This window comes from Trichoderma harzianum (assembly GCF_003025095.1).
Source record: "Trichoderma harzianum CBS 226.95 unplaced genomic scaffold M431scaffold_6, whole genome shotgun sequence".
NCBI lineage: Eukaryota > Fungi > Ascomycota > Sordariomycetes > Hypocreales > Hypocreaceae > Trichoderma > Trichoderma harzianum.
Genome location: NW_020209254.1, coordinates 1,848,619 through 1,865,431, shown reverse-complemented (window position 1 = coordinate 1,865,431; position 16,813 = coordinate 1,848,619). Strand labels below are relative to the sequence as shown.

Genomic DNA, 16,813 nt, shown 5'->3' with positions numbered 1-16,813 from the left:
ACGCCGCCCGCCATTCCGCTCACTCGGAATTCCGGCGGCTCACCTGACCACCCTATTGGTACGGAGTACAGTTGCAAATTTTCCAGGCTTATCGCATCGTCTCATCGGCTTCTTGGCTCCAAATGTTCCTCAACTTTGAGACACCGCATCTCACGATAATTTGCTTTTCAGTGCATCAGAGCAAACAGTTCCGCCCAACGCAGCTTCGCCTAATAACAATCAATCAATCATCCCTGTCTGACTAATAGCTTCGGCTTGCTCCCCCGCTCTACAGCAATTTCATCCCACATCCGTCACAATGGGCAACGTAAGACATATTCCCGCCACTCCACGAGCCTCTTCCGTTGCATCACTCCGGCAGTTTCTGACTTGCATGATGAATGTTTAGGGCGCCAAGGCACAGCAGAAGCGTGAGCGCAACAATGAGAAGGGCGGAAAAGCTGCCAAATCGCAGCTCAAAGTGGTGCGTTCTACACCTTGATGGCCCGTCCGGCCACCTAGCCCCGACTACCGCTGACCACCCGCATAGAATGCCCAAGCTATGGACATCCAGTGCCAGATCTGCAAGTCGACATTCTTGAAGACCACAAAGGCTCCCGCGTACGACATTCCTCCCTCACATAATTTATCCAGATTGGGCCATGGCTAACGAATCACGACTCCGTCTAGACTTCTGGAACACGCCCAGAATAAGCACAGCAAGGGCTTGCCCGAGTGTTTCCCGACTTTCGTCGCCAGCTCATAGTGGAGAATGATTCATTCTGACCGTATAGAAAAACTGGGTGTTTGCCAGGCTGCTGGCAAGGCGAAGGGAGTTTGGTCTGGAAGCGAAGCATTATAGCGCTGATACGGAGTATTTGGTTCACAAAACACAATGAGACATAGCATAGCACAGGCCACTTCTGTGGCGTTTCTTGTCATGACGGCCCGTTTCCCTTTGTTTCTGCGTGTTCATTGGTCTGTATATTCCTACATTGGTCCTTTCCCATACCCTTCCAACAGAAGTCAAGACGCCTCGCATGCAAGAGGATTCAAGCCCACAGATCTTTAGTGCGCCTCCACGGCTGTGGGAGTCACTTCTGCCGCTGGCTTGGGCAAATTGCGGGCCTGCTGCTTCTGCGCAGCCTGTGCTTGTTCCTCGAGGATTGACTTTAGGATATCCGGGTACCAGCGTTCTCCAACATCCTGATGGCTCTTGACCCTGTTACGCAGAGTTGCCTCTCCCATTGTGGTAGCCACGGATCCTTTTCGGAACGTAAACTCGACATCATCGATGCGGCCGCCGTTTCTCTCTACAATCTGTTGACGCTGTTCCTTGACCTCCTCGGGGACTTTGCCGATTCCAACTGTCTCCAGCTCTTCAAATGTCGCATCCAACTTGACGCCCTGGAAGAAGGGGATGCTAAACCGAGCACCAGTCCCTGCGGCGGGGGACAAGACACGATGCGTTGTTGACACACAGACGCCCTGAGTCAACGCCTCCATACCCTGCCCAATAGCCACCACAAGCGTTCTATCGATAGGAGGACAGTCGATCCATTTGCCTTGGACGTTTTGGACCTGCAGACCTCGGTGGTTCGTGGCTTGAAGCAAGTAGCTGGTCAGCATGCTGTCCTTGTGCGGGCCTACGCCTTGCCCTTGCGTGCCCTCTGGAAGTCCCAGCTCAGCCAAGTCTGGGTACTTGACAATCTTGAGCTTGTGCTGCGGATCCGCCTCAAAGTACTTCTCAAAAGCGTTCTTTGGTAGTTGAATCGCCTCGGCAATCAGCGAGGTGAAGTAGATGGTGATTTCGCCCATTTGGCGCATGTATTCGGTATAAGTGCTTCGGAATCCCGGCGCGCTTTCTTCTGAGGGCCACTGATTAGGACCGAGCAAGTTGTAAAACCGCGGCGCATCGGGGCCGGGGAGGACATGCTCGGTTGAGAGGTCAATCTGCTCCCTGTGATCTATAGCCCCAGCAGTGATTTCCGCAGAAAGCTGAGAGTAGCCCAGAAATGAAGGCGCATTCTTCATTTCAATCTTTAGTCTGTATCATTTGAGTTGGAGTTTAGTAAGTCAACTCGACTCAATTGTTGACACGTGAGGGTAAAACCTACTTTTCTTCCTGGGGAATGTCGAAGAAGCCTTTGCCCTGTCTGATTACTTCGTCCCACAACTCCTGTGAAATGCCCACATTCTTTAGATACAAGAAGCCAACTTCCATGAGTGCATGGCGAAGTTGGTTGAGAAACTCGGGCTTGGTGGCCGGATCTCTGGATAGATCCAGGTCGAGGAATGGGATGGATGTGAATGACATGGCGAAACGCGGCCTTGAGTCTATATAAGAACCGGGCTACCTGTCGCAAAAGTGAGTATACTCGATATAAATTAGCTTTCAGAGGAAGAAGAAACAAACCCTTATATTTGACCAAAGTACATATGAGGTTATGGAGGTTCAAATGAAGGTTGAAGTATCCTTTAAGCCGAGTCAGCACAAGCGCAAATGACGCCATAAGCCGTTTGTGCCAAACATCTGCCCATCTCTCCACATCCCCGCACGCGCAATCGGCAGAGGCAAATCGGATTCAATGAATCGACGGCATACACGGACTATTGAGGGTCTCTCTGTACTCCGAGAATATGTTGTGATCACACATATAAAATGAATCCGTTTACGTGTAGCTTTCATTGATCTACTTTTCTCCATTGCCGGTGGTAGAGATATGATGACAGATAAATATCCTACTACTATCGCAACCGCCTTCTGGGGTCTAATACTAAACGATATGCATAGATTAGTAGTTTATTAATCAAGGCTCTTTTTCAGTAGTCTTGAATCTAGATTGTTCATCTAAGACGCAGTCATACCAACGGGCTTCTTCCCAGCACACATCGTGATATGTTCAACAACGCCGTGCTCACTTGGGGGTTAGACTTGCTTGTTCTCGAGATTGACTTCGGCACCAACAAAGGTTAAATGAAAGGTCAGATATCATTTTAAAGTGACTGGAGTAGAAACCTAGAGCATAGAGCTTCCCAGAGGCCAAATGAAGAAGAAAAGAGAACATTCGAGAGAGAAAGGTCACGTAGGGTTTTCACCAAAGTTATTTGCGTAAGAATGAGAATTAATATAAGTAAAACATTGACTACAGTGATAGATAGACAAACAAGGGCTATGCTACTGTCTTTGGTCAAATTGGAAATCATATTTATTCTGCTGTGATCATGCACAATCGTGTGATGCCGATGGGCGCGATATGGGGCCAGAGGATGAAGAGAAAGACGACAAGCAAGAAGAAACGGATGACGGCGATCCAAATGAGTGGTTATAAAAGTCATATGGGAAAGATTGCATAGAGCCCCCGGTATGTCAAAGCGCGGACCTAGTAAAAGGGACAAGACAGCAGATGTATTTGTGGCAACCTTTTATTATTGCTGTCATTTTTCTTAAGGCCAATGCAATTAGTTTCTCCTGGACGTTTCATCCCCTATAAGTTTGTTCGGGACTCAACTTATCTGTTTTGTTTGTTTGTCATTGTCCAATCAGTTTCTCCTTCATTCTGTGCCGTTTGTCACCTGTTCCTTGGTGTCCTCCAACCCGCCTTTGGCTTCAAACCACCCAGAAGATGATATCCTGCTTTCAATTTGCCCAGAATGCATGAGTTATACGCAGAGCGTCAGCCCAGCTGCCCCAACTACTCTTGACCCAGTGCCTTTTTGTGGGAGATACAAGGGGCTCAAGACTTTTTGCATTGTGCATGGAGGCGGCTGTTTGAAAGCGTCACTTTCCTTTTCTAGCCTCCCTTCCCCTTCATGTTGTTTTGAAATGAGTATTTTTGTTTGATGATGCCATGATTCCTCGTGGGATTATCCCCTCGTCACGCTGCGCGTCTTCAAGGAGCGGCTACTGCATGCCTCTGACGGTGGTTTTGATCTCAATGATATCCATGACGCTCTACAGCGTCTCGAGGTTGGCGGTCACACCATTTTGACTGATAAGCTTGTACTTGGCTAATGTATATCGTTGGTTTGTAATGGTGCTGACTTGGCTTTAAACAGCATATCATAAACTCCACCAACGGACCAACAGTCACTTTAGACGGCACCCCAGCGACTGCGTGAGATTCAAATGTCGGAACAGGATGCAAAGGGAAGCCTTATTTGCTTAGTTACCTATATTGTTAAGCACATAGGACTTGGATACCGAGCTCTTCAAGTATCTGCTACTATCGCTACATCTTTCTATCATCAGCTACTACTGAAATATATTTCTAGCGTCTGCTACTATTGCCATATTTCTCTAGTATTCGCTGCTATAGCTATATCTCTCTTGTTTCTGGCTTTATCGCCTGCTACCATAGCCTTAAACTTGACACACGGGATGCTGAATAACAGACTTGGGGTGTTGGCTAGAATTTCCCCAGTTAAAGTGATTCGTCATCTCAATACGGCTTGGAGTTGCTCTCAAGCTGTAGTAAGCTACCAGATGTTGGAACATTCCAGTTGTGATTGGCGGAAGGATTCATTTATAAGAAGACAAGCCTGGTCGAGGTGATGAGAATACATGATCGATACGAGTTATCCACTCTATTCCTTTCCAGAGCCAAGTTCTCTAAGCTCCCTCTCTGTGTCATTGACCTCCGTCCAACTGTACGCCCCGAACTGTTGCTCAGAATTTCCAAACTCGTTCAATTCATGCCAAAAATGCACCCTGCTGCCAAAGTGTCTCTTTGCAATCTTCAGAACATCCATGATATAGGGCTCAGCGGCTGTTGTCAAAGATCCACTGACCTTCGAACTGAAGCGTAGGAAATAGTTGCAATAGTCAGCGCTGCTAGGCATATGCGGACATTCGCCGATTGCGAGATGTATAAGATTTCTTCCGGAGTACTTGGAAGAATCCGGGAGGTCCAATATTTTACCGTCTTCCCGCCTTCCTTTCTCATCGTAGACGTCCTTGTACTTTGCGATGACTTCGTCTAGAAATTGTTGGTATGCTTTTTTATTTTTGTCGTTCACTTCGAGTCTCGGGAAAATGTCAAAGCCACAATCAAAACCCATTTAAATGAAATTGTATGCAAAAATTCTTCAGGCCCGAGAGAATACGGGAATATAGCTTTGCTCATATATGAGTGTTCAGGTTTGGAAGTCGATGAGGATAGTTACCCGTCTACTCGCATCTATTTGAACGTTCTATCTGCCCCTCTCTCGTACTACAAAGGACCTATGATGTAGGTTTCTGCGGGAGGCCTACATCTATCAAGGCTAAGCAGCGCATATCTAACTTAGGGTATTTGTATATACATTTTGATCTTTCGCGGCGTAATTCGTGCATAACTAAAGTATTTAATATCCCCTTAAGATATGCACACAGGAGAAAAGACATAGATGATTGCGTGAATATGATGATTCATTACAAATGACAATATAGTTCCTGCCCTCAGCCGTCAATCTGGTTTACACCGATTAAATGTGTGATATCTGGTTGTCTACAGGGTAAGTGTTCAAGAGCTAACGGGGTTGGATTGGCACGGCGTTCGGTGAAACGCACGGGCCGCATAAATTTCTTGCGCGCCCCACTATCCAACCATGCAAATATCAACGTCGAACTTTTTTTCGTGTAATTTTTTTCTGGTCCTTCTCAAGCTCAACCTTCGCAAAGTCCAAAACTTGTTATCAAATATGCCTGCAAGCTGACAGGCGGTCAATTGCTTTTGTATCCATTGGCCATAACTCAAACATGGAGACAACCAGAATTTTTGTCAAGGGCCTTCCGCCTACTATTACAGAGGCGGAGTTTCGGAAGCACTTTTCGGCCAAGAACCGCGAGATCACCGATCTCAAGCTCATCCCTCAGCGGCGTATTGGCTATGTGGGCTACAAAACACCCGAGGATGCCTCAGGGGCTGTCAAGTACTTCAACAAGTCGTACATTCGCATGTCTAAGATCTCCGTTGAACCAGCTAAGCCGGTAGGTGCTACCCGTGATCCTGCCTGTGACCTCTACATAACACGAACCTATTCTGATGGAATGATAGATCTCAGACCCAGCCCTGAACAAGAACACACGATCAGTCCATTCCGATCATCAGGTGGCGAGCCACCCACCCCTCAAGAAAGATGAGGAGGGTGGCTCTAAGAAGCGCAAGCGAGAGGACCTGGATGAGTCCGATCCTAAGCTGCGAGAGTTTCTCCGCGTGATGAAGACGGGCAAGGAGGGTGTCATTGCTGATGAAACAAATCCTGATGCCGATATGGCTGGACTTGCCACGAGTGGAGAGCCCCTTGTCGTGGAGGGCGAGAGTGATGATGAATACGAGCAAATCCCGAAGAGAAAAGAAAAGCTACGCAAGACAGAATCATCTGAGGCGACTCGAGATCTGGTGATGAACCAAAAACTACCAAGGGAGACGTCGGATCATGGCGCTCTGCCTGCGGCGGAAGAGGTTGTCGCCGACGATGTGAAACCTCAAGAGGCCGAGAAGCTTCCTCAACCGGAAGCTGGGGCGGCGACAGATGACGACTGGCTTAGATCACGCACAAGTAGATTGCTAGATCTTGTTGATCCTGACGACCTCCCACAGCCCACAGAAACAGCAGTTGAGGCTGAAACCGTCGTGCAAGACAGCGGGGATAAGGACGACACCCCGCCTTCTCCTCGCGATGCTGTTGATGAAGATACCCCCGAAGAAGCAGATGACAAGGGAGCGGAGGGCACCAGTGTGGATGGTGCGATTGCCACAATCATGCGGACGTCTCGGCTCTTTGTTCGCAATCTCCCTTATACCACCACGGAGGAAGATCTCCATCAAGAGTTTGGGAAATTTGGCACTCTACAGGAGGTAAGCTAAGCCATTTGGTTTCCTTTTGTTTCTATGAGAAAATGCAAAAACACAGGCAACATGATGAACCCCAGATAGGGACATCTTATGCTACGGCATGTGATGAGAACCTGGGCGATTATTTTAGTAGATGCTTCGACCTTTCTGATATCCTGTTTATATTCAAAACACATCTTTGCGATCCACGTTTTGTTGATCAGGTGGCTAACTTAGTCAGGTACATCTACCGACCAATGCTTCGGGAGTTCGCAAGGGGTTTGCGATGGTGTTGTTTGAAGATTCATCTAATGCCGTGAGCGCATTCCAAGCTCTTGATGGGGTAACTTTCCAGGGGCGCATTCTGCACATCATTCCTGCCGAAGCCAAGAAGAGTATGGACGAGTTTGGAATGTCAAAGTTACCCCTGAAGAAGCAAAACATGATACGCAAAAAAACTGAGGCGGCAACGAGCGTTTTCAACTGGAATTCGTTGTACATGAGCCAGGACGCCGTCAACGCCTCCGTTGCTGCACGCCTGGGCGTCTCGAAATCAGAAGTTCTCGATCCCACATCTGCCGATGCGGGCGTCAAGCAAGCCATCGCAGAAACGACAGTCATCCAGGAAACCAAGGCTTTTTTTGCTTCCAATGGCGTGGATTTGGATGCCTTCAAATCACACAAGCGAGGGGGCTCCTCTATTCTTGTCAAGAACTTTCCCTACGGCACTTCGATGGAAGAACTCCGGAAAATGTTTGAGGAGTGTGGTCCAGTTCTCAGAGTTCTGATGCCACCCACCGGCACCATTGCCATCATCCAATTCGCCCAACTGAATCACGCAAAGGCCGCATTTGGCAAGATGGCGTACCGTCGAGTCAAAGACAGCGTCCTTTTCTTGGAAAAGGCTCCAGTCGATCTCTTCAAAAAGGACGCGGCGCACGACCAGGCTAGCTTGGTTGTGGATCAGCGCACTGGGGTCCAAAAATTAAGCGTCGACGAATTGCTGTCAAGCGGCGATAAGGTCGAGGAGCCTGCGGAAACCGCATCACTCTTTGTCCGCAATTTAAACTTTGCCACGACGACAGACAAGTTGGCTGGGGTCTTTGAGCCTCTTGACGGTTTCGTCTCGGCTCGTGTCAAGACAAAAATAGATGCCAAAAAGCCAGGCCAGACGCTCAGCATGGGCTTTGGCTTTGTAGAGTTTCGATCTAAGAGCCAAGCACAGGCAGCACTCAAGACGATGGATGGCTACGTCTTGGATGGCCACGCACTGGGCGTCAAAGCCTCACACAGGGGCCACGATGCTGCCGAGGAGAGACGGCGCGAGGACGCGGCTAAGAAGGCTGCATCCCAAAGAACCAAGATCGTCATCAAGAATTTACCTTTCCAAGCCACCAAGAAAGACATCCGCACGCTGTTTGGGACGTATGGGCAACTTAGATCGGTCCGCGTTCCAAAGAAGGCAGACTATACCGCAAGAGGTTTTGCATTTGCTGACTTTGTGACCCCTCGAGAGGCAGAGAATGCGCTAAACGCATTGAAAGATACCCACCTGCTCGGCCGGCGACTAGTATTAGACTTTGCTGCCGCCGAGGCTGTCGATGCTGAGGAAGAGATCGAGAAGATGCAACGAAAGGTAGGGGGCCAGGCCAATAAAATGGCCCTTCAGCAGCTTACTGGAGGAGGGAGGAAAAAGGTTACTATTGGCAATGACGAGGATGAGCTTGAGGCTTAAGGTGGAAAGGCAGAGCCGAAACTATGCCCACGGGCTGTGTGTTGCACTGACAAGGCTGAGCTGTGCCCCCCCTTAGCCCGCGCTCTATTGAACATTATACATAGGAATATCTAATGATCCCTTGGCAAGGGGAGGGGTGTCCAATGTCGAACTTCTACAACGGCCCTCCCCCATGGACCACGGCGTGGGGTCCCATCAGCTGGCCTGGATCTCGGGCGAAGAATTCTGGTTTCGCGATGCCCCAAGGGCTGCCGCGGCGCCGTGTCTGATGTTAATCTCGTTCTACATGCCTGGGGCAGCGCGCCCAAGATGACCTGGTGCACATGTGTCTGGGGAGAGGGTGGGTGAGACCATGGCGTCCTGGCCCCGCCTTCAGACTCCCTTGCATGCCCAACGCCCCTCGTAACAGAACAGACCTCACGCTGCCATGTGCTGGTGGGTGACCTAGTTGTGCTTCATTGGCTGCTGAGAATAGTCTTCTGAACGTAGAGCTGCCGCCTGGTCGAAGTTCCACCCCCGCCGCACCAGCTTCCCTGTCCATCTTAGATGCTTTGCAGATGGACGAAATCTTGATAGCTTAGAGCATGTATCTCGGGTTGGAGGGGCCAAAGACAAGCTGCTAACCACCCCCGTCCTCCCCTTTGTCAATACAATCCGTTGGCCCTCCCGAGTCTCGAGTTTATATGTTATCGGGGCTCTCCTTAGAAAGGCATGTTCCGTTCCAATGGCTGTTCTTTGCCTCGTACAAAGCGTACATTATCCCACCATTCCACGCCCCGAATTCCTTTCCACATTTCTTGCCCATCAGGCTCTGCTCTTTCTTCACCAACGTGGGCTGTGGCAGAAGCTCTTCTCTCTTTGGGCTTGGAGCTGAGTTTTTGAACATCTTCTGTCGGACATTCCTTTCTTTCCCATTCAGGCCTCTTTTCCATCTCTGGTATCATGGCTTCCATCTACCAACCAAGGCCAGTCCTTGCCTCACAAGGAATTTCACATGCACCAGAGTACGTCGACGCAAGACGGACTGTCCATGGCGGCAGACAGCCTCTCCGTGAGGCTGCTGGCAATGCCCAAGCACATAGCTTCAACAGCAACATCCCGTGTTACCAGACCCCGGTATCTTCGCTGCCACCAACTATTCCTCCTCATATAGTACCATCACAATCCATCGATGTCATTTATTCCAGGCTTCAGACACCTCGTCATCAGCCCCGGCAAGTTCGCAAGAGCCGACAGGATATCAACCCTCTCTACTACTGGCCGGCCTTTAAACACTACCGCAATCGACAGGCTCACAAGGACACTCAAAAGGATAAAGGCGGCGTCTGGCGCCGACCCGAGCTCGAAGATGCCTTTGTCGACTGTGAGTTGCATTACTTTTTACTTTCCTCCCATGTCTATTTCCCTACTCTTTTCCACATGAGGCTAATAAGAAAATTTCTGCCCAGCCGTGCTTCTCATGCCTCACATGGGCCGGCGGAAATTTTCCATGGGGGGCAAGCTGCATGGCCGAAACATGCTCATCAGCGAATACATCTTTGTTATCTGCGTAGCGCTGCTGGGTAGCAAAGAAATCTTCCGCATTGACAACAGCAATGACAGCATTGAACAAATGGGACGCAAACAAGTGTCCAGCCACATGCAAGTTGTCAAAAAGTTTTTTGAAGATCTACGGTGCTGTTAGTGCACACTCCCCTCCTCCCCTTCACCCCCCTGCTCTTTATAGTCTATGGGTCATTAACTCGTTGTAGTTCATTTTCTGTTTCCTTCTGAAGAGAAGAAGGAGCCCGGATCAACCAACTCTGACGATTATTATGATGAAGAAGAGCAAGAGTCGTTCAAGTCCAACCCCATCTTGACGGCGTTGGCTGAGGGGCGAGTGCCCGAAGTGAGACCCAACTACGACTACTTTACCCAGCTACTGTCGCTGCAGGGATCCATCTCAGTGCGGCCCAAAACGTGCGAGATCTATGTTTCTTCGGCAGAGATTAAAATCCGGGACGACGTGGCCTACGACGCAAACAACACCCCCCTGGACCAAGCTTCATTTCCCCATTTGAACAAGTACACCAACTGCGACGACTTCCCCGATGCCCTGGGCAAGGACGTCCTGTTGCACGAATACACTCGAGCTCTGGATCGGGCAACCTCAGCATGTTTGAAGACGGTAATTCGGCGTTGGCAAAAGGATGCGCCAGCCATGTACGAGACGCTCGACCTGCCCACTCGGGACCAAGACTGCCTCTTGCTGGAAATCTGCTCGACGCTGGAGCTGCACGAACACGCCAAGTTCCCCTCAGGATCAGAACTCACCGGTTTTGTTGAGGTGGCCATCACGCAGCCGGAGCTGCAACAGCATCACTGGAAGTGCGTCACCCGATTGACACGACCAGATGAGCTGTACGGAGACGACTCCAAGCGTGGCGTCTACACCAATGAGAGCGGCATTCACCATCGGGGATGCAGCGACTCCAAAATGAACGACTGCAATTGCCACATGCGGCCCCGACAGGACATCCACGTGCCCTTCCCTGCAGTGGAGTGGGCCAGCATCTTGAGCACAGCCGTGCAATACCCAGACGTCGAGCACCAACGCAAGAAGGAGAAGCGCCACGAATCGAAGAAGCAGCACGAGCTAGGGAGGGCCGGTAGTAAGCGCAAGAGATCTGAGGACGAGGGCGATGCGGCGTCATGGAGCCGCCGCGAGCCAACGGGCAGCGACCTCATCTGCAAAGTTGCCATGTACCAAGAGCTATGGTCCCGTGCTCCCGACTCCTCGCAGTGGAAGAGGCAGGCCATCATCTTCTGGCGCTTCAACACCACGAATCAATGGTACAAGTACAACCCGGTCTTCAAGCCCTCGGGGACTTCTTGGAGATGGCTCACCATCAACGACCCCATGTCGCGATATCACCAACAAAAGGCTCTGGTCTATCCCTCGGCCGGCGTGTCAAGAGACGCCGTCATGTCACCGACACCCAGTGTGAGCCAGCAGCTCGCAGGCATCATGAACGAGAACATGAACACGGCTTGGACTAGCGGTGCGGGCGTTGCGCAAGTACCACCAGTACAAACAAACATCAACGTGTTTGACTTTCCGACAGGGCTAGCCACACCTGCCCCAACGGCGACTATCCATGGCCCTTATGCGGGTGGGAGCTTTGATCCCAACATGGCCTCGATGCCGGATGTGAACAACTACCTGCCAACAGTGAGCACGACAGCGGGCGGGGCGGCGAGTGAGCGCTCACATTCACTGTCGTTGGCTCACAACCCTTCCTACTTTGAGGGACAGGCTGGCTTCCCCGACATGAAGCCCATGACTACGGCTAGTGTGAATCAGTACCTTGCTGCAACCACAGCGGCCTCATTAGATCTGTCAACTCAACTCGTATACGACGACACCACTAGCATCACTGCCTGGGACATACCAAATCTGGATACATGGCCTGGCCCTGCCACATCGACTCAGGCAGGCAACGAATGGGCGACTGCCCCCTCGACGCAGCCAAGAGCGGATCCCAGTGACCACGCTGGGCTGTGGAATCCAACCCAATGGCATATCGCGGGTGTTGCAACCACACCGGCATCCGCGGGGGCTGAGCACGACGACAGCCCTAGGTCGATGAAGAGGCGACGGACGGAGCCCTCGATGAGCACACATGTGCCTATTCCTAATGACTGGTAGTTTTGGCTTGTGACAATCAGGTTACAGTACTGAAAAGGAACATGTTTTAGATCTGGATGGCACTTTTGAGTCATAGATGGGAACTATTTTTTTACACTTGGAAGGATACACGGCAAGGAAACAGGGGAATGGAAATTTTTTCACTACAAAATACCCGGGGAGGTGGGATCGGGGCAGGTTGATTGGATGATTTAACGGCTGAAGGATGCTGGAGAAATACGGCGTTTACACTGTCTGTGTGGTCCCTTTGGTGATACTTGGATGCGGCGTTGGGTCTTGGGTTCGGGCAAATTTAGAAACAAACACGAGTAATAATCAACACACACACTTGTTGCAAGCAACACACACCACAAGTTCAAAACCAGTGATCAGGTCATGAGAAAGGACCTTTGTTAACATGACAACTGACTTGCATATGTGGCTGAACCTTTTTGTCTCTTTCATGATCGAATGAACGAGGTGGATCGCCAAGGTGGGAACTTTGGGCGAAAGTGCATGACCGTTTGCGGAAGACGTACGTAACATGTCTCACTCTACGCTGGATTTGTTCCGCAGTGAAAGAAGACGAGAGAAAAGAAGAGAAAGAAAGAAAAGAGAGAGAAAAGGAACGGTCTCACTGTCCGAGGCGCTTAGGCCACCTAGCTAGACGGGATCCAAAAGAGCCTAATCCCACAGAACGGGGGAGGGGAAGAAGAATTCCAAGGGAGGATGAGTCTACGGTTTCTTCTTCTTTCCGTGGGTTAGGGTCTCAGGAACAGGGCCAAAACCCATTTAACGAATATTCCAAGGGAGTAAGAAGGACGCGTATATTGATTCCAGGGAACACCGCGTAAAGTGGTTTTGCGGGCGCTAGTTGCGAGCATATAAAGGATGCCGAGTTCCCGCCCTTTTGCTCCCTTTGAGGAGGAATGATGTGGAATGAGGAGGAAGGGGAAGGTATTATTGGTTGCGGTATTGGATTGGAGAGTGAGGCTATTGTTGAAGGGGATTGGAATGGTTTGGCTTGTAGTTGATGCGTTGAGCATTTGATATTTCAGGTTGAATGTGGTGGTACTTGCGGCATGAGAAGTGTTGGGTGCTGTGGGTGAGTACCATATGATGGATGTCGATCTAGTGGATATGGGAGATCTAGTAGATGCTAGTAAGCCGATCAGATGCAGGTAGATCTGGTAGAAATTAGTAGATGCTGGTAGATGCTGGTGGATGTAAGTAGATCTAGTCGATGCTAGTAGTTGCAGATAGATTGAGTAGATCTCATACCTGGTAGTAGATTCATCTTGATTGGTTTTATCACATGCAATTATTTGATCACCAGATTGCGTATACGGCAGTTCCAATTATAGCATCCGATAATCTACGGTGATCGTCTCATGACTGCAGCCCCGCAATTCCGACAAGGCTGTAAGCTGTAACCTTACATTCGCCAGGCAGCAGAGCAGGATACTTAGAGTCATTTCTCAATTACAAGTTTTGATGAATCATCATAATCACTACTATTCAAGAATTGAGCTCGGAGTCATCCTTTGCTTGTAACGTAACATGAGCGGACCTCTTAATGTTTCGACGAGTGTCGTAGCTGTGCTGCAGCTCGCGGCCACGGCAACGCAATATCTCAAAGACATCAAGCATGGGTCGGCCGATCGGTCTCGGCTCCGAGATGAGCTTAGGAGTACAGTTTGTCTGCTTGAAATGCTACAGGATCGTTTGGAGGATTCGAATGACTTGCCAGACAGTGAGAATATGTTGATGCCACAGTCTATCAGTTTGCTCGGCGGTGCAGACGGTCCATTACATCTCTTTAGACAAGTTCTAGAGGAGATTGTTGCCGAATTAGCACCTCAAGATAAACTTAGGCAGTTGGCTAAGCCTTTTACCTGGCCGTTTGATAAGAAGAAAGTGGCAGAGTTACATACTCGCTTGGAAAGATCGAAAAGTCATTTCAGTCTAGTCTTGCAGAACAATATTGTGTACGAGCATCACATCAGTTGAGTAGGTATTGCCTTTGCTGATTCAATAGTAGAGATTTGGTGAGATTAGCAAATCTCAAGCTTGATAAAATTGGCGACAAGGTGGAAAGCTCAGAAGCAAAGTCTCGAGATAGTGACTCGCAGAAGATCATCCATTGGATAAGTCCGCTATCATTCCGCTCTCGACATGTCAATGTTCTGGACAGCGTTCAGCCTGGAACCGGTATCTGGCTATTGGAACATAACACCTTTCGTGATTGGGTGAAGAGCAAGACTGGGACTCTCTGGTGTCCTGGGATACGTTAGTTTTACAACCTCTTTGGGAAGCTTCCTTGTGTATATACTAATCTGGTGCCTGTAGCTGGAGCTGGAAAGACAAGTCTCGCGTATGTGATTTCGTGCTCTCCTGGAGATGTATACCAGCAGCTAATATTTCCACAAGATCCCTTATCATCAATCACCTCGAACAAGAGGCACCGCAGGAAAACACATTTTGCTCATTCATCTACTGCGATTATAACCAACGCAGTGCTCAAACAAATGTGGCGCTCGTGTCCAGCATACTTCAGCAGATACTTCAAAATTATTCCAGTGAGGTCCTACCTTCAGAAGTGGTAACGCTGTACAACCAACATCAGAAATACCAGACTCGTCCGACATTGGCACAAATCACTGGAATATTAGGGAAATTGATTTCAACATTTGAAACGTTTCATGTCATTGTCGACGCCTTGGACGAATGCGCCGAGTCAGAGGAAGACGCTATTCGGTTCATCTCAGCAGTCTCTTCTCTGGGATCATCGGTTAAGATCTTATGCACTTCCAGGTCTTCAAGCATATTTGACGCCTATTTCAGTACAGCCTCTAGAATAGAAATATCTGCCCAACAAGCAGATATTACGACCTTTATAACCGCTTGCCTACAAGACCAGGCCAGGCTCTCAAAACATACTGCTAAAGATGTTAGCTTAAAAGACGATATTATCGGGGCAATCATCCAAGAATCTCAGGGAATGTAAGCTACATCTGATGTATTAGAAGATATATATTTGGGCTGACTGTAGCATATGACGACAGGTTCTTATTGGCAAAACTACATGTTGAATCTTTGTCTCGAAAAATTAGCCGCAAAGACGTGCGCATTGCGTTGAAAACTCTGCCCAGCACCTTGGATGCCACATATTCAGATGCACTTGAGAGAATCCACAGTCAAGATTCAGAGTCTGCTGAACTGGCTGAGTTGATTCTGTTCTGGGTTGTCTCCGCTAAGAGAAGTCTCACAGTCCAAGACTTGCAGCACATTTACGCCACACGAGAGTTGTCGGATGGGAATTCTCTTGACGAAGATGACATCCCAGACGGCGACATTTTGACGAGAGTGTGCAGTGGCCTCATTACTGTGGATGATGAATCGCAACTGGTTCGTCTGGTCCATTATACTGCTCAACAGTACTTTGAGAAATGCCACCACACGCGACTGTTGGAAGCAAAAAAGAGCCTCGCAAACATCAGCCTGACATATCTGACGTTGTCCAACTTTTCCAGCGGATTCTGTACAACTGACGAAGCCATGTCTCTCCGCTTGAAGCAATTTCCTTTTCTCCTTTACGCCGCCAAATACTGGGGTTCAGATCTTGCTGAGCTAGACTGTGCTGATATTGGGCCAAGGATTGAGAAGTTTTCTTCTGAAGCTGCTGCAGTAGAAGCTGTCAATCAAGCATGGAGTCTTAAGACCGGCAAGTTCCAATACACAAATTGGAGCCAGGAGTTCCCTAGACACGTACCTGTGCTTGTACTGATATCAGCCTTCTGTCTCCCAGAGGTTCTGCAATACCTGGTATCAAAAGGCCATAAGATTAATGCTAGAGGTAGCGACGGTGAGACTGCCCTTATTCGTTCAGCCGGTTTCGGACATGTGAAAAATGTACAGGCGCTCCTTAGACTGGGCGCGGAGGTAGACGCTCAAGATCACATGGATGAGACTGCATTGCAGAGAGCCGCCAGAGTTGGGAATGAAACCATTGCCAAAATCTTGCTCGAGAAGGGCGCAGATGTCAATATGAAGGCGGCGAGCGACTTGACTGCGCTCATGTCTGCGGTTTCCAGCGGCAATCTCGAAGTTGTCAAGACCTTGGTCGAAGCCGGCGCTGATTTCAAGGCCGAGACGGTTTGGGGAGACTCTGCCTTGAGCATTGCAACCCGAAGTGGTCAAGAAGCTATTGCTAGTTTCCTGTTTGACCAAGGAGCGATTCTACCCAAGGGACCTGCTGGGCGCCGCGCCTCCATCATAGCCTCTCGCAAGGGTCTCCATCAGCTGGTCAGGAAACTCACTGCCAACTACGACGCTGTCGCAGACAAGCCGCTGGAGCGACAGAGTTCGCGCCTCATGGAGGGACTGTCTGACATCCAAGAGGCAGAAAAAGTTGCTTCTGATGCAACAACAGAGGAAACTATACCTAAGCAGACGAGAGCTGACTCTCGGACAGAATTCCTGGATGACATGGAAGAAATTGGATACAACATTGGATTTCACAAGCGATACGACTTACTCCAACAGCTCGGCAAAGGCCATTACGCGGAAGTGTACCTCTGCGCAAACAGAGTAACGGGCGTAAGATATGCAGTC

General features: G+C 49.5%; 5 protein-coding genes across 5 annotated transcripts; 3 read left to right on the top strand and 2 right to left on the bottom strand.

The window, feature by feature from the left end:
• Positions 1-142: 142 nt before the first annotated feature.
• On the top strand, positions 143-878 carry M431DRAFT_116334 (hypothetical protein). Its single transcript, XM_024911958.1, has 4 exons — positions 143-307; positions 389-463; positions 530-600; positions 670-878. The coding sequence occupies exons 1-4, from the start codon at positions 299-301 to the stop codon at positions 743-745; spliced, it is 231 nt and encodes a 76-aa protein (XP_024774760.1). The 5' UTR covers positions 143-298; the 3' UTR covers positions 746-878.
• A 169-nt stretch (positions 879-1,047) lies between these two features.
• On the bottom strand, positions 1,048-2,296 carry M431DRAFT_495309 (hypothetical protein; the record flags this gene model as incomplete). Its single annotated transcript, XM_024917346.1, has 2 exons — positions 1,048-2,026; positions 2,097-2,296. 2 exons carry the CDS (start codon positions 2,294-2,296, stop codon positions 1,048-1,050), a joined length of 1,179 nt encoding a protein of 392 aa, XP_024774759.1.
• A 2,387-nt stretch (positions 2,297-4,683) lies between these two features.
• M431DRAFT_67113 (hypothetical protein) lies at positions 4,684-4,932 on the bottom strand (the record flags this gene model as incomplete). Its single annotated transcript, XM_024921726.1, has 1 exon — positions 4,684-4,932. A coding segment is annotated over one exon (249 nt), but the record flags the coding sequence as incomplete, so codon positions are not given.
• A 787-nt stretch (positions 4,933-5,719) lies between these two features.
• M431DRAFT_86304 (hypothetical protein) lies at positions 5,720-8,532 on the top strand (the record flags this gene model as incomplete). The annotated part of the gene is made up of 3 exons (XM_024923657.1): positions 5,720-5,950; positions 6,018-6,821; positions 7,039-8,532. The coding sequence occupies 3 exons, from the start codon at positions 5,720-5,722 to the stop codon at positions 8,530-8,532; spliced, it is 2,529 nt and encodes an 842-aa protein (XP_024774757.1).
• A 942-nt stretch (positions 8,533-9,474) lies between these two features.
• Positions 9,475-12,220, top strand: M431DRAFT_495306 (hypothetical protein; the record flags this gene model as incomplete). Its single annotated transcript, XM_024917345.1, has 3 exons — positions 9,475-9,895; positions 9,981-10,211; positions 10,284-12,220. 3 exons carry the CDS (start codon positions 9,475-9,477, stop codon positions 12,218-12,220), a joined length of 2,589 nt encoding a protein of 862 aa, XP_024774756.1.
• Between the last annotated feature and the right edge of the window lie 4,593 nt (positions 12,221-16,813).

Coding starts and splice junctions, on each gene's coding strand:
- M431DRAFT_116334 (XM_024911958.1), top strand. Junction 464..529: donor CCAAATCGCAGCTCAAAGTG/GTGCGTTCTACA, acceptor CCACCCGCATAG/AATGCCCAAGCTATGGACAT. Junction 601..669: donor AAGACCACAAAGGCTCCCGC/GTACGACATTCC, acceptor GACTCCGTCTAG/ACTTCTGGAACACGCCCAGA.